The following is a 14,418-nucleotide window of genomic DNA, read 5'->3' as shown; positions in this document are numbered from 1 at the left end:
CCTGAGAATACAATTCAGACTAAAGATAAACAGGCGGAGGCTCAAATAACCTATAAGCACTCTAGAAATCTGGGTCTTCTCTAGTGTAGTTTTAAGATGACAATTTTATTTTTAAAAAAAATTTCAATTCTCTAAATTCATTCCAAGAACTAGGAATTACAAAGGTGTATACGACTACAAGTTTTTCCACCCTACTTAATTAACTACTTAACCATCCCTCACACTGGATCTAAAGTGAGAAACTTTTTTACAGTAAAATTCCACTCATCTTACAAAATAGTGGGTCTCAGATCTTTTGACTTTCATAGACAGGTGTCCTATTTTAAAGTCTGGGTGATAAAAATAATGTCAACTTTTCATTTTGGCATGAAATAGCTTCTTAGAGAATAAAACCCAACTTCCACCCATCATCACACGTATTATAAACAGAATTTCCTAGCAACAGAAAATATGATGGGGGAAAAAACGGTGTCTTTCTAAACAAAATTAAATTTTATATAGACATATTTTTGTGTATAAATGGCATGGTTCTGTAGAGTAAGATATTATTTAAAATCTTTTGGATTTCAAAAGATGAATTAATCTAACCAATTTTCTATTTTTCCTACTTATTCCTCAATTGCTTCAATCTGTTTCTCTGAGACAGGAGGGTGGAGCTGTTTACATGGTTAGAAATTTCTACCACTGGCTACTTGATTCACAGTATGGAACTTGCAAGATTAGGTTATGTCTTGCAGAAAAAGGGTAGCACCAAACTGCCTTACCTGTCTACAGCACCACTTGCAGGGGAGGGGGAGGAGGCAGTTCTTTACGTAGAGCAGTGCAATGCTTCCTCCTCTTCTGCAAGCAGTGCTGGAGATGCTGTAGAAGGAAGGGCATCAATGAGAGGTGTGGAAGATATGGTGGAGGGCATGAGGAATGTTTGTTCAAAGTACTCTTTGCTTTCCTATGCCTAATATGGTGCACAGAGTATAAATGTCTACATTGATAAAAAGGTACAGAATATGGTATCTAAAACTAAATCTGAACAATGTCGACTTAAAATGTATGTCATGGTGGGTTCTATTTTAAGGCCACTAGCATATATAATCTAGCATGGAGATAAAAAGTATGCTTCAAAAATATATACCAAAAAATCTTAATTTCAGCCTTCATTCTGAATTTCTTGGTTGCTAGGTTCCAATACATGCTTGGGAAAATATCTGTAAACCATATTTCAATTCAACAAAAACAAACATCTTAAAAAGTTAATATTAAAAGTTAACAGTACAAGTCTTAACAAAAAGAGTTTCAGCTAAAGTTTTCTAAATTGGATTACATAGCTTTTAAAGCCCTTTAAATTCTAAGGTTACAAGATTTTAAAAAATCAACATGCTAAAACTTAAGATTATTTATTCAGAATACTTCTTACAATATCTACCTATTAAAAACAAATGTCCTAATTATTTTAAAAATTATTTAATGATAAGCTGTGCTCAAAACACTTGTGGTATGTACCTTACCAACCAAACAAGTGTGTTCATAACAAATTTATCACACAGTTCATTTAGCTTGTCTAAATGAAAATAAGATGCACTGTATTTGCACTATGTAGTCTCTGGGGCCTTATTTCAATTACTTTTCTAACACAGCATAATGGCATACAATCAGGTTGTAATCTTGCCAAGAAATTTAACATGTTTTGTGTTAAGAAATTATGGAAATTAGTAATTCCCAAAATTCTCAGCTGTCTACAATAACCTATGGAAATATATTTAACATTGAGTTTACTTGATTATAGCCTTTCAACTGGCTTTGCTATGAAAACTATCAACTGCTGTAAATTTTTTTTGATAAAACTATTTAACTAATACATATTCTCTATACGCTATAGTGGTAATATAACATAATCCTTGAATTCATTCAAAAGATGAATCTCAATAATTTGTATATGTAAACATACATAATGGTAACATGCAGATAGGGGTACAATTAAAAATTTGAGATGCTATTACTTATAATGCTAATAACATCATTTGATTACAAGAAACCAACTACTTGAATGAATAAAAAGCTTCCCAATCTTTTTCAGGAACTTTGCTGTTCAAAGTATGGGATCGGACTGATAAACTACTAATAATGTTTTTATGTTTAATACAATCAATCTGAATATGAAAAATATTCACCATCTATGTAAGAATTATTTGGAATGACAAAAATATTTAAATTTTTCACATAATGATATATGTATCCATAGTCTTCCTAAGAGAAAGAAATGTTTAGTATACATTAGTATAACTATATATATAATTTATAACAAGAGATATGACCAAATTTTTTCAGAGTGGGCTACTATATTGATTTCTAAGACAATTTCTAAGACTTTACTGGTAAAACATTTTCAGATGAAACCTTATCAATTATCCCAATATTATTTTGTATGACATACCCAATATAGTTACGGTGTATATTTTTGCTTTATCATTAAATATAATCATGAAGTTTCTTGAAATAAGAAATGTACCCACCTCACAAAATAAAGTAAGCTTGTCATCTGGTAAAAGACCATTAGCTTCATCAAGCAAAAAATCCCTCCGAATGAATTTTTTAAAACCCCAGTCCTTCCCTTGTACAAATCGATATGCTCTTTGGCTTTCTGGTGGAAAACAGAATAGAAATTTAAATAAAACAAGTATCTAAGAAACATTTTTGTTAATGATAATATAGTAATGAATATGAAATAAGTAAGACTTGGATGATATATCCATAATATAAAGATATTTGTGTACATAAATGTGCCATAAGATGCACACATAAGGTAGAAATAAATCACTCCTCAGCATTACTCAAACTTTGGCCATCAAATGAGCTCACGTTCAGATTTCTGGATCTCTATGTAGAACAACAGCCAGATCAAATCTCATAGAGAGGAAAGATGTAGGCCCTATAATAATAAAGTAAGATCAAAATACATGGGCATAGGCATACTACTTGTAATCAACCATCAGAACCTGATTAGAAAGATGACTCCCATTTCCCTCTTCTCCCTTTAAAAAGAAATGTTCTAAATCACCAGGACACCCTTTAAGGTTTCCTGGGACACCATCCCACTGACTTAAGTTTTACTAAACTAGAAAACACCCATTAACTGTTGAAGAAGTTAAATAAGGTCACTTATCACTCCCAGGTCTTCACACATAACCCCCTATACTCCTAAACGCTGCTTTCATAAAAATCTAAAAATCAGTTTTTAGTATAATGTCTAACAAATAAATGTCTGAAGTAAATGTTTCAAATACCCATTATAACGTGTAACAACTGTATACAACAAAATAAACAAGATTCTCCAACATTAAGTATTCAGTGTTACATTTAAAAAAATGAATTGGCGGGGGAAACCAGTAGTAAATGTAACAAATATTCCAAGACACGGACTCAATATGTATACCAACAGAATTCTCATATTGGAACCATATATCCCACTTGTTTCTTGCTGATTTGCAGAAGTTCTTGGCAAACCATAAAAAATAACGATGAGCCCTGGCTGGTATAGCTCAGTGGATTGAGCACTGGCCTGCGAACCAGAGGATCGCAGTTCAATTCCCAGTCAGGGCACATGCCTGGGTTGCAAGCAAGTTCCCTGCAGGCCAGCTCCCAGCAGGGGACGCATTAGAGGCAACCATACATTGATGTTTCTCTCCCTCTCTCCTTCTCCTCTAAAGATAAATAAATAAATATTAAAAAAAAAAAAAAAAAAAAAATAACGATGAAACGTGAAAGATAATGACTACCCCTAGGGTTGAAGTTGGAAGAGGAACAGAATCCAGAAAAGATTCTGGATTTCAAATCACTGTAATGTTTAATTTCTTAGGTTAGGTGGTGGGTCAAGTATATTTATTGACTTAATCTTCCTCTGTTTGTAAATCTTTGTACATGTTAACTAACATTCACTCAATGTTCTTAATCAATGCTTCTCAACTGTTCGTCCCTGGGATCACCAGAGAATTGTTTAGAAATGCAAAATCAGCCTGTAAGCCAGGCCTCTGGACTCAGAAACTCTGGGGGGTTGGGCCAGCAATCTGTGTTCTAAAAAGCCTACTATTATTGTAGGAAAAAACTAAAGCACATTATTGATGCTATCTTAAAAATAAAAAATTATACTTATACTCGAGATCTAACTTTTTAAAATTTTTTTTTGGCATGCTATTTCTTGGCATCTGTAGTATATGTCTAAACAAAATTTCAAAATGTTTTAAACTATTTATTGTTTATACAATTCTACTGCCTAAATACTGGGACATCTATCTTCATCACTATTTTCCACGAAAGTAGAAAGTCTAATTTCTTTAACTTAGAATATCCGACATTCACCCTTTATAATTCAATATATAAATAAGGGAGGAAGGGTAGAAGGGAGGAAGGAAGAAAGGCCGGCCATACACCCCATGTGATGGTATTAAGAGGTCAGTGATTGAGATTAGAATGGGAATGTTGCTCTTCTAAGAGACCTCACAAACTTCCCTGACCCTTTCCACCACATGAAGACACAGTGAGAAGCTGATAGTCCATAACCCAGAAAGGGCCTTTATCAGAATCTGACCAAGGTGGCACCCTGATCTTGGACTTCCCAGCCTCCAGATCTGTGAGAAATTAATTTCTGCTATTTATAGACCATCTTATCAGTGGTAATGGGTTTGCCAAACCGTTTGTTTTTTTCTGTCAGATGGCTTAGTAGTCTAATAATGCTTAGTTAGTTGTTTTTAACTTTATTCAAAAGAACTTGGTTAGGGTATATTGTGACAGCTGTCCTATCAGTGTGCATTTTTTTTAAAAAACTTAACAAATTGGTGAATTTTTGTATAGCCATTTTAATACTGAAAATGGAAGAAAATAAGCAACATTGGCATATCATGCTTTATTTTTTCAAGAAAGGTAAAAATGCAACTGAAATGCAAAAAAAGATTTGTGCAGTGCATGGAGAAGGTGCTGTGACTGATCAAATGTGTCAAAAGTGGTTTGTGAAGTTTCATGCTAGAGATTTCTCACTGAATGATGCTCCACAGTCAAGCAGACCAATTGAAGTTGCCAGTGATCAAATTGAGACATTGAGAACAATCAATGTTATACCACATGGGAGATAGTTGACATACTCAAAATATTCAAATCAATAATGTTATTGGTAAAAAATGAAAAATGTCTTTTAGCTTGAAGTGAATTTAACAAGTCGTAAGACTAAGAAAAAACTGACATCCTTTCAATTAGTGTTCAGGTCTATTATTCAAAAAATTTCTACAGATAAAATATCAAGACATTTAATATCCTTTCACAATAATCTTCAGATTTTAACTGGCAAAAGTAGCAAGGGATAAGAGAAATATTTCCTCGACACCTATTACATACAGCAGGCATGAACCAGGTACCTTGCCCTTAACAGCAACAGTTTTTTCAAGTGACGAATGTCATTTTAAAACATGAGGAAATTAAATTTTTGTATAAATTTTAAGTATTAAAGTAATTTTACATGTCTATGAAGACTAACAGTACAGAAACTATAACTCTGCATTGCCATGTAAAATTAAGTAATAACCAAATTAAATATTTAAGGTTAAGCAGATTTTTGTGGGAAAAATATCCTCAATTTTTGTAGGCAAAAGTGTAGAAGTCACAGCATGTAGTTACAGAGACTTCTTCATTAAGTTTGCAGATCACTTACCCATTGCTTTTGTTTCTTCCCTTTTAGCGTTCAGAAGGGAAAATTTGAATTTTGCTCGAACTTCACTTTTTGGGCAGCTGACTAAAAGCAAATATAAGGACAAGTAGTCTTTACTTTCATCATCTAATCCCTTTGGATTTACCCTCAGGCACCTAAAATAAAACAACAGGCTCATATGGAGAAATATAACACTTTAAACATTCAAAAAAAAAGAGGCAATATTGAAATCATTTGTTAATATCCCATCAATATCCCCATAGTTCTTTACAATTCTCTATACTATTAGAAACTTCTTACAAATCTAATATATAATAAATTAATATCTATTCGGAAACAGTAACAAGAAAACAAAGTAGCCAACAATAACATGAAAAACAAAACACCAAGCAAAAAAAATCTTACCATTTCATTTTGTCACTTGGGCTAGAAGAGAACGTTGAACTTTTTAACACTTCGCCCATTTCTTCTCGACAAAAACTGAAGTTATTAATGGTCCACATGTAGGAAAATTTTACTACTTTAACCTAAGAGATTCAGAAAAACACTTTCATAATAAATTTCATGTTTTTAAACTGTCACATGTTAACCATTCTATGATCTAATCTTTTAACATGTCTAATAACTATGCCAAGGTACTTCAAATATTCCCAAAATACTATAAAATGTGTAAGTGACAAAAAGTAAGGTATTTCAACAACATGTACCTGTGTATAACACCAGCTTTCTGCTATTGGAGCAGTAGACATTTCTCCAGGAAGAGGTGGGGTGGGTTCCCGAGACATTGCCACTTAATTGCCACTTCTAAGACTTATGCAATAGATCCTACAGAGCTGAGTATTTTACTACAAAAAAGAAAAAGTTTCATTTACTATCAAAAAAGTGTAACTGACTGAATCCTGGGGAAAAAATATTTAAACAATCATAAAACAACTGCTTTCCCAAATTAGATTATATGATAACATGCACAGATTTCATTATTTTTATAATTTTTAAGAAATAAAATCAGCCTCTATAGCATAACACTAGAAATCAAACTTCATACTTATAGGCAACATATTGTTTTATAAAGGAAGATTTACCAAAGTAACATGAATTAAAACTTTAGCTTAATAGTACAATCATAAATATAAAATCACAAAAAATGGGAATAATAGCCAATTCACCTTCCTTCATTTTTTCATTGACCTATTTGCAAAAATCAAAATGATTGTAAAGTCAGAAGAGCCCTGAAAATTACAAATACTGGTCATATATCTTATAGACCCCAAAGTTTTGACCAACTCAAACACAGATGAGACCGAACTGGTAATGCTGTATAAGAATAATTATATAGATCTCCAAAAAGTCTAACTCTATTAGATTGCTATCCCTATCAGGTAACTGTACTATATCATAAAATTTCCTCCAAGTTAGCTGTTCTCATACTACATGTATTTGGATGCATAATTATTTCTTCATAATCTGGTGAGGACATAAGTAACTAGATGAAACTTGAAAAGTGTGTAAAAGAGGCAAAGTACAAGAGGTACATAGGGTACTCTGCAGGGGCACTGAGGGGAGAGGGGTTTCAATACTACACTGAAACACAGGGACTCAAGTCTGGAGAACACTCTTTTCATTTAAGAATAATTAATGAGGAAAGAAAACTACGTAACTCCTATAAAAAAAAAAAAACTACTGGGGGAAAAAGGGATTTCATGTAAAATGGAGAAGAAAATGCTTGCTCTATGGCTATACCCAATGAAACAAATGTGAAGTGAGAAAACAAAGACTGAAGAAAGCCACCTCAAAAAGACCTATAAAGCCCTGGCTGGTGTGGCTCAGTGAACTGAGTGCCAGCCTATGAACCAAAGAGTTGCCAGTTTGATTCCCAGTGAAGGCACATGCCTGAGTTGCAGGCCAGGTCCCCACCAAGGGCACACTCAAGGCAACCACACACTGATGTTTCTCTTCCCCTCTTTCTCCCTCCCTTCCCCTCTCCCTGGAAATAAAATCTTTAAAAAATTTTAAAAAGATCTATAAAAGGTATGAAAAGATTTTAAACTACAAATGAAGAAGAACATCAAAATCTGCACTAGACTTGCCTTATGTAGATGAACCTTGTTCAACCCTGCCCTGATTGTCTCTCAAGCCTTTGTGCTTATCCAAGGAGCATATTATTTTTTAATAGCTCCCAGTAGTTAAGTATATGTCAAGACTTCTCAGCATCCCAAATGGGAGAATGTCAGCACCGAGATACAGGTTAACTGGCAGCCAGGCTCTCAGATAGCAGCTTTCAAAATTACACAAATATACACAAGCCCTTCAACCCATTCAAGTTAGGTGATCTGGAGGTGGGGTCCCCCTCCCCCTTGGCCACTAGAGTCTGATGATCAAGGGCATCCCCTGAACAGTCAGCAAAAAAACCATGGCATCAGACATATGTGTGTCAAGCTGAAGAATATAGTAAGTAAACTGAAAAATACACTAAAGGGGTTCAACAGCAGATTACATGAAGCAAAGAAAGGATCAATCAGCTCGAAGGCAGTAGAAGTCACCCAATCATATTAGCAAATAGAAGTAAGTATTTTGAAACATAAAGATAGGACTTATTATATAACATCAAACCAACTAACACTCACATGACAGGACTCCCAAATAAAGAGGAAAAAAGGGCAGAATTCTTATATAAGGAAATAATGCCTAATACTTCCATAATGTGAGTTAGGAAACAGACAACCGGATCCAGGGCACCTAGAGAGTTCCAAGTAAGATGAACCTAAAACAATCCACACCAAGACACATTATAATGAAAATGCAAAAATTAAAGACAAGGAAAGAATCTTATAAGCAGAAAGACAAATACAACTTGTAACACACAAGGGAACCATATATAAGACTATCAGCAGATTTTTTGTATTAGAAACTTTTCAGTCAGGAGGGAATGGCGCAATATATTCAAAGTGATAAAAGGAAAAAATTCCAACGAAGAATGTTCTACCCAGGAAAGCTATTCAGAATTGAATGACAGTTTTCTAGACACACAAAAGCTGCAGGATGTCATCATGACTAAATCGGCCTTACAAGAAATGTTAAAGGAAGTTCTTTAAACTGAAAAGAAAGGGTATCAGTTAGTAACCCGATACATGAAACAATACATCTCACTGAAAGGTATATAGCAATGGTAGTAGATTAATCACTGACAAATTCAATACAAAGGTCAAAAGACCACAGTAGTACACTATACTTGCAGTAATCAGGGAAATACACAAGTTAAAAGATGTAAAATGTGACAAAAAACAGGAAGATTTAAAATATTGAGTTTTAAAATGCAACCAAACTTAAGTTGTAAACAACTACAATAGACAGATACAAGTTGTTACATGTAAGCCTCATGATGACCACAAAGCAAAATCCTATCGTACCATACATAGGTGGAAGATAAAGGAATAAGCATACACTAAAGAAAGTAATCAAACCATAAAGGAAGCGAGCAAAAGAAGAAACAGAGAGTAACTACAGAAACAGACAAAAAGAAAACAATGAACAAAACAGCATCAGTGCATACCTATCAACAATTAAATACAAATAAACTAAATTCTCCAACAAAAAGACGCAGAGAGGCTAAGTGTATAAAGTAAAAAAGAGCCATCTATATGCTGCCTACAAGACTCACCTCAGAGGTAAAGACACACACAGAGTGAAAGTGAAGGTATGGAGAAAGATATTCCACGCAAATGAAAACCAAAAGGAAGCTGGGGTAGCTGTACTTATATCAGACAAAACTGACTTTAAAACAGAGATTGTAATAATAAACAAAGAAGACAAATAGAAAATAATAAAGGGCTCACTATAAAAAATACATAACACTCGTAAATATTTATACATCCACATTGAACCAAATTATATAAAGCAAATATTGCCAGATCTAAAGGGAAAAAGAGACAGCAACAAAATAATAGTAGGGGACTTTAACACCCCTTACATTAACGGATACATCATCCATACAGATAAAGAAACATCAGCCTTAACTGATTGATACCTTGGACCAGATGAACCTAACAGATTTACAAACAAGAGTCCATCCTCAAGTGCACATGGAATATTTCCCTGGATAGGTAATATTAAGGCAAAAAAATCTTAATAAATTTAAGAGGAATGAAATCATAACAAGCATTACTTCCAGCCAAAGTGGTATTAAACTAGAAATCAATTACATGAATAAAACTGGAAAATATATAAATGTATAGAGATTAAATAATTTGCTACTGAACAAAGAATAGGTCAAAAAGAAGGCAAAAGAGAAAGAAAACCTTGATACAAAGGAAAATGGAAACATAACATAAAAATGTATGGGATATTTAAAAAAAAAAAAAAAAAAGCCCTGGCTGGTATAGATCAGTGGATTGAGTGCAGGCTTGCGAACCACATGATCGCGGTTCGATTTCCAGTCAGGGCATGTGCCTGGGTTCCCAGCAGGGGGACTCACGAGAGGCAGCCATACATTGATGTTTCTCTCCCTCTCTCCTTCCCTTCCCCTCTAAAGATAAACAAATAAAATCTTTAAAAAAATTTTTTTAAATTTATGGGATAGAGCAAAACCAGTCCCCAGTGGGAAGTTCATCGCAGTGAAACAACCATGAAACAAGTCTTAAAAAAAAAAAACGACCTAAACTTTACACCTCAAGGAACTAGAAAAAGAAGGACAAATGAAACCCAAAGTTGGTAGGAGAAAAGAAACTCACTAGGAAACAAGAGAGGACTGAAAATAAAAAATGACAGAGGACAGAAATATAGTAACTGGTACCACAAAATACAAAGGATCATAAGAGACTTCTATGCCAACAAATCTGAAAACATGGAAGAAAAGGTTAAGTTCCTAGATATATTAAACCTACCAAGGCTGAATCACGAAAGCATCAAAAATCGTAAGACTAGTAGTAAGATTAGACAAGTAATCAAAAATCTCTCAGAAAACCAAAGCGTGTGTCCAGACAGCCTTACAGATGATTAAATATTCAAAGAAGAATTAACACAAAAATCTATGCAAACTTTCAAAAAAAGAAAAAGAAAAAGAAAACAATGCTTCTAAACTCACCTTATGAAGCCAGAATTATCCTTATTCCAATCTCAGACAAGGACACTAGATAGATAGAGAGAGAGAGAGAGATTGATTACAGGTCATTATCCCTGATGAACACAGATGCAAAAATCCTCAACAAACATCAGTAAGTCAAATTCAACAATACATCAAAAGGACCATATACCATGGTCTAGAGATTTATTCCAGGGATGCAAAGCTGATTCAACAGATGCAAAGCAGTCAATGTGCTACACCAAATTAACGAGATGAAGGATAAAAATCATATAATCACCTCAATAGACGCAGAAAACCATTTGACAAAATTCAACATTCATTTGTGATAAAAAACCTCAATAAAGTAGGTATATAGTGGGAATGTACTGCCATATAATAAAGGTCATATATTATAAGCCCGCAGCCAGTATCACACTCAGTGCTGAAAAGCTGAAAGGAAATATTTCAAATGGAACGATTTTTAAATTAATCGTTTATGGGGGGAATCCAAGATGGTGACAGAGTAGGTGGAAACTATATTCCCTCCTCCCATGTCCAAACTGAAATTACAACTAAATTATAAAACAATCACCTTGAATAACCAATGAAGACTAAACACAAGTCTTATAACAAAGGATTTACAGAAGCCACAAAAAGAATGATAGGAAGGGCAGAGATGAGAACTGAAGGGCTGGCTCTGATTCCACATGCAGCAGATTAGAACCCAGAGGGATATTTCAGCTGCAAAGGTACCCTCTGAAAAGCATGGGGTCTCAACCCCAGATTGTAGGCTCTCTAGCCCAGAGAACCAGAAGTGGGAAGAGGAGCCCATATACCATCTGGCTGTAAAAATTAGGGTGGGATTCTCTCTGCCAGGCTGAGATGGAGATCTAGATGGTCTTCTAGAAACCTATGACACCTCTTAAAGAGCCAGTGCAAAAAAAGTTCCTTCTAAGACATTTATGCTGGGCTTTGGTAGAAAAACAGAGCAAATCGAAGTGGATATGAATAGTGCAAAGATAAGGTGAGTTGTGCAGCTCTAAAAAGAAAGCTGAAGAGAGAGCTACTAGGGTCCCTGTCCTTAGTACCTCTACCACATTGCACCCAGATGCCATCTTTCCAGGGTTAAGTACTACCATCCACACTGCATCAGCCTGGAAGGACATACTAGCCTAACCCCACTGACTCTGTGTCCCCCAACCCTGCCAGGCCCACGCTGTGGAGAATCAGCTGACTGAACCCTCTGTATAGACTTTCTTGGTGGTCTCTGAAGATGAACTCGAGGGTTGTCAGAGACTGAGTTTGTGGTTCTGAGGCGGGTGCCATTTTCCCTCCCCCTGCAGCATGCTAGAGCAGCAGTGACCCATGTCTTGCACACTTGAGTGGCTCTGCACTCCCAGGTGACACTGTACCCCCACTAGAGACTTACTAGCCCCACCTATGGAGTTCCATTAGTTCTACTACTACTGGTAGCCCCACCTAACTGAGCTTGAACTCTGCAATACTGCCAGCTGGCTGTGGCAGGCCTGGACCCCCAGTGTACTGCACATTCTTTTAGAAGTCTCTAGAGGAGGTCAGGGCAGACTCTGGGGAGACTGAGTCGTATGGCTCTAGGGTGGAGGCCATTTTTCCCTTGCAAGCCCTCTGGTGCCACTGTACCTGTGTACACACCCACTTTCACACAGACAAATCTTGATCTGTCTGAGCCTAATGGACTCTGCTGGCCTCACCCTAGTTACTCTGAGACCCCTCTTGAACACAACGGCCCAGAAGCACCTGGCAGGTGGCAGACAACCTTGGTGTAGGGAGATTGTTGCTGAGTAGCCTCAGACCCAGCACTGGCCCTGATCAATCTGGTGAACATCATTCATCCCAACCTAGTGACTCACTGAGAACTTACCTCAGGCAACTCACATACCACCCGAGACTTTCAATGACTGAGACTAACAAGCAGGTGGAGGTAAACCTTGGGGTGTTCTGGGCCTTTTGCTGACCTGCACCCAGATTCGGTGCTGGTGAAAACTGACCTTTGTGCACAGGCTTGGCCTTTCCCACACACACCCAGGCTCAACACAACTCCACAAACTACAGACTGCTTTGCAGCTCCAAACAGGTAGTCCAGGGCTGGTCACAAGCAGGATCTGACATTGACCTACACCAAAATTTCTCCCAAGAGGTCTCAGAACCAATGGCAAGATTCAGACTATATCAGAGCATTACCCGATTATCTCCAGAAGCAGCACAACCAAAGGGAAATTTTGGCAGGCACCAGAGCCTCCTGTGGGGTCAGTCCCACATAGCAGCTTGTACAGTGTGGCTGGGCTGATGCTCATAGCAAACAGCCAGAAGGGCAACCACACCCACAAAGAGGCCAACATCAATCAAGACTCAACAAGAAAGGGTTCACATAACCCTTTGTTCTTCACAACGAACATTCCTGGAACACCTAACTCAGATGATCAGGAAGACTGTGCCACTGAGCCCCAAAAGACACCTGCTACAGAAGGACACCATACCAAGACTGAGAGGTATCAACCAAATGCACAAAAACAAACAGGGAGAAATGGACAAAATGGGAAGATGAAGAAACATGCCCCCCCCCAAAAAAAAGGAGAAATGTCTAGAAAAAGAACTAAATAAAATGGAGGCAAGCAAGTTACCAGAGTTCAAAACAATGGTTATAAGGATGTTAAAGGAACTTGAAGACAAAGATGGATGAATTCAGTGAGAACTGAAACAAAGAGTCACTGATCATTAAAAAAAAGAAAAGAAACCAAAAGAACCAGTCAGAAATGAAAAATACAGTATCTGAAATGAAAAATACACTAGAAGGAATCAAGAGAGGCTAAATAAAGGACATGACTGAATCAGCGATTTGGAAGATAAGATAGCAGAAAACACCCAATCAGAGCAGCAAAAAGAAAAAGAAAATTAACCCAAAATAAGAACAGTTTAAGGGACCTCTGGAGCTACATAAAGCATAACAACATCTGCACCATAGGGGTACCAGAAGGAGAAGAGAGAGCACAAGACATGAAAACATATTTGAAGAAATAATGACTGAAAACTTCCCTAACCTGGTGAAGAAAAGAGACATACAAGTCCTAGAAGCACAGCATTAGAAACAAGATGTACCCAAGGGGACCACACATCAAGACACATCATAAATAAAATGGCAACAGTTAAAGACAAAAAGAGAATCTGAAAAGCAGGAAGAGAAAGAGAGTTCATTACATACAAAAATGTTGTCATTAGATGATTTCTCAATAGGACATTTCAGTCCAAAAGGTTTAGCATGAAATATTCAAAATGATGAAGAGCAAAAACCTACAACCAAGACTGCTATGCACAGCAAGGCTATCATTTAAAATTGAAGGTTAAATAAAGAGCTTCCCAGAAAAGAAAAAGCTAAAGGAGTTCATTACTACCAAACCAGTATTACAAAAAATATTAAAGGGACTTAAGAAGAAAGAAAAAGAAAAGAGGGATATAATTATAAAGAATAAAATCACAATAAATATGTACTTAATAATAATTACTTATAATGTAATGGATTAAATGCTCCAAACAAAAGAAAAAGGGTAGCCAAACAGAAGAGAAAACCAGATCCATATATATACACTCTCTACAAGAGGAGAGAGTATACATACACTCTCCTCAGACCAAAAGA

General features: G+C 36.0%; 1 protein-coding gene across 4 annotated transcripts in view; it reads right to left on the bottom strand.

Moving 5' to 3' along the window:
* Nucleotides 1-14,418, bottom strand: part of SPOPL (speckle type BTB/POZ protein like) — an 82,546-nt gene that overhangs the window by 17,678 nt on the left and 50,450 nt on the right. For 2 of the 4 annotated variants that reach the window (XM_053666995.1, XM_037138309.2), the window contains exons 2-6: nt 10,770-10,814; nt 6,397-6,534; nt 6,095-6,216; nt 5,693-5,844; nt 2,508-2,635 (exon numbers count right to left, since the gene is read on the bottom strand). In XM_053666995.1, coding sequence (XP_053522970.1) covers nt 2,508-2,635; nt 5,693-5,844; nt 6,095-6,216; nt 6,397-6,474 — 480 coding nt within the window. In that variant the 5' untranslated portion in view covers nt 6,475-6,534; nt 10,770-10,814. The remainder of the gene's footprint in view (nt 1-2,507; nt 2,636-5,692; nt 5,845-6,094; nt 6,217-6,396; nt 6,535-10,769; nt 10,815-14,418) is intronic. The other 2 variants (XM_053666997.1, XM_053666991.1) reach the window with 1 other exon arrangement.

The sequence above is a fragment of the Artibeus jamaicensis genome, unplaced genomic scaffold (assembly GCF_021234435.1).
Source record: "Artibeus jamaicensis isolate MK-2021 breed Jamaican fruit bat unplaced genomic scaffold, CSHL_Jam_final contig_1284, whole genome shotgun sequence".
NCBI lineage: Eukaryota > Metazoa > Chordata > Mammalia > Chiroptera > Phyllostomidae > Artibeus > Artibeus jamaicensis.
This window is presented reverse-complemented; position numbering and strand designations above follow the sequence as displayed.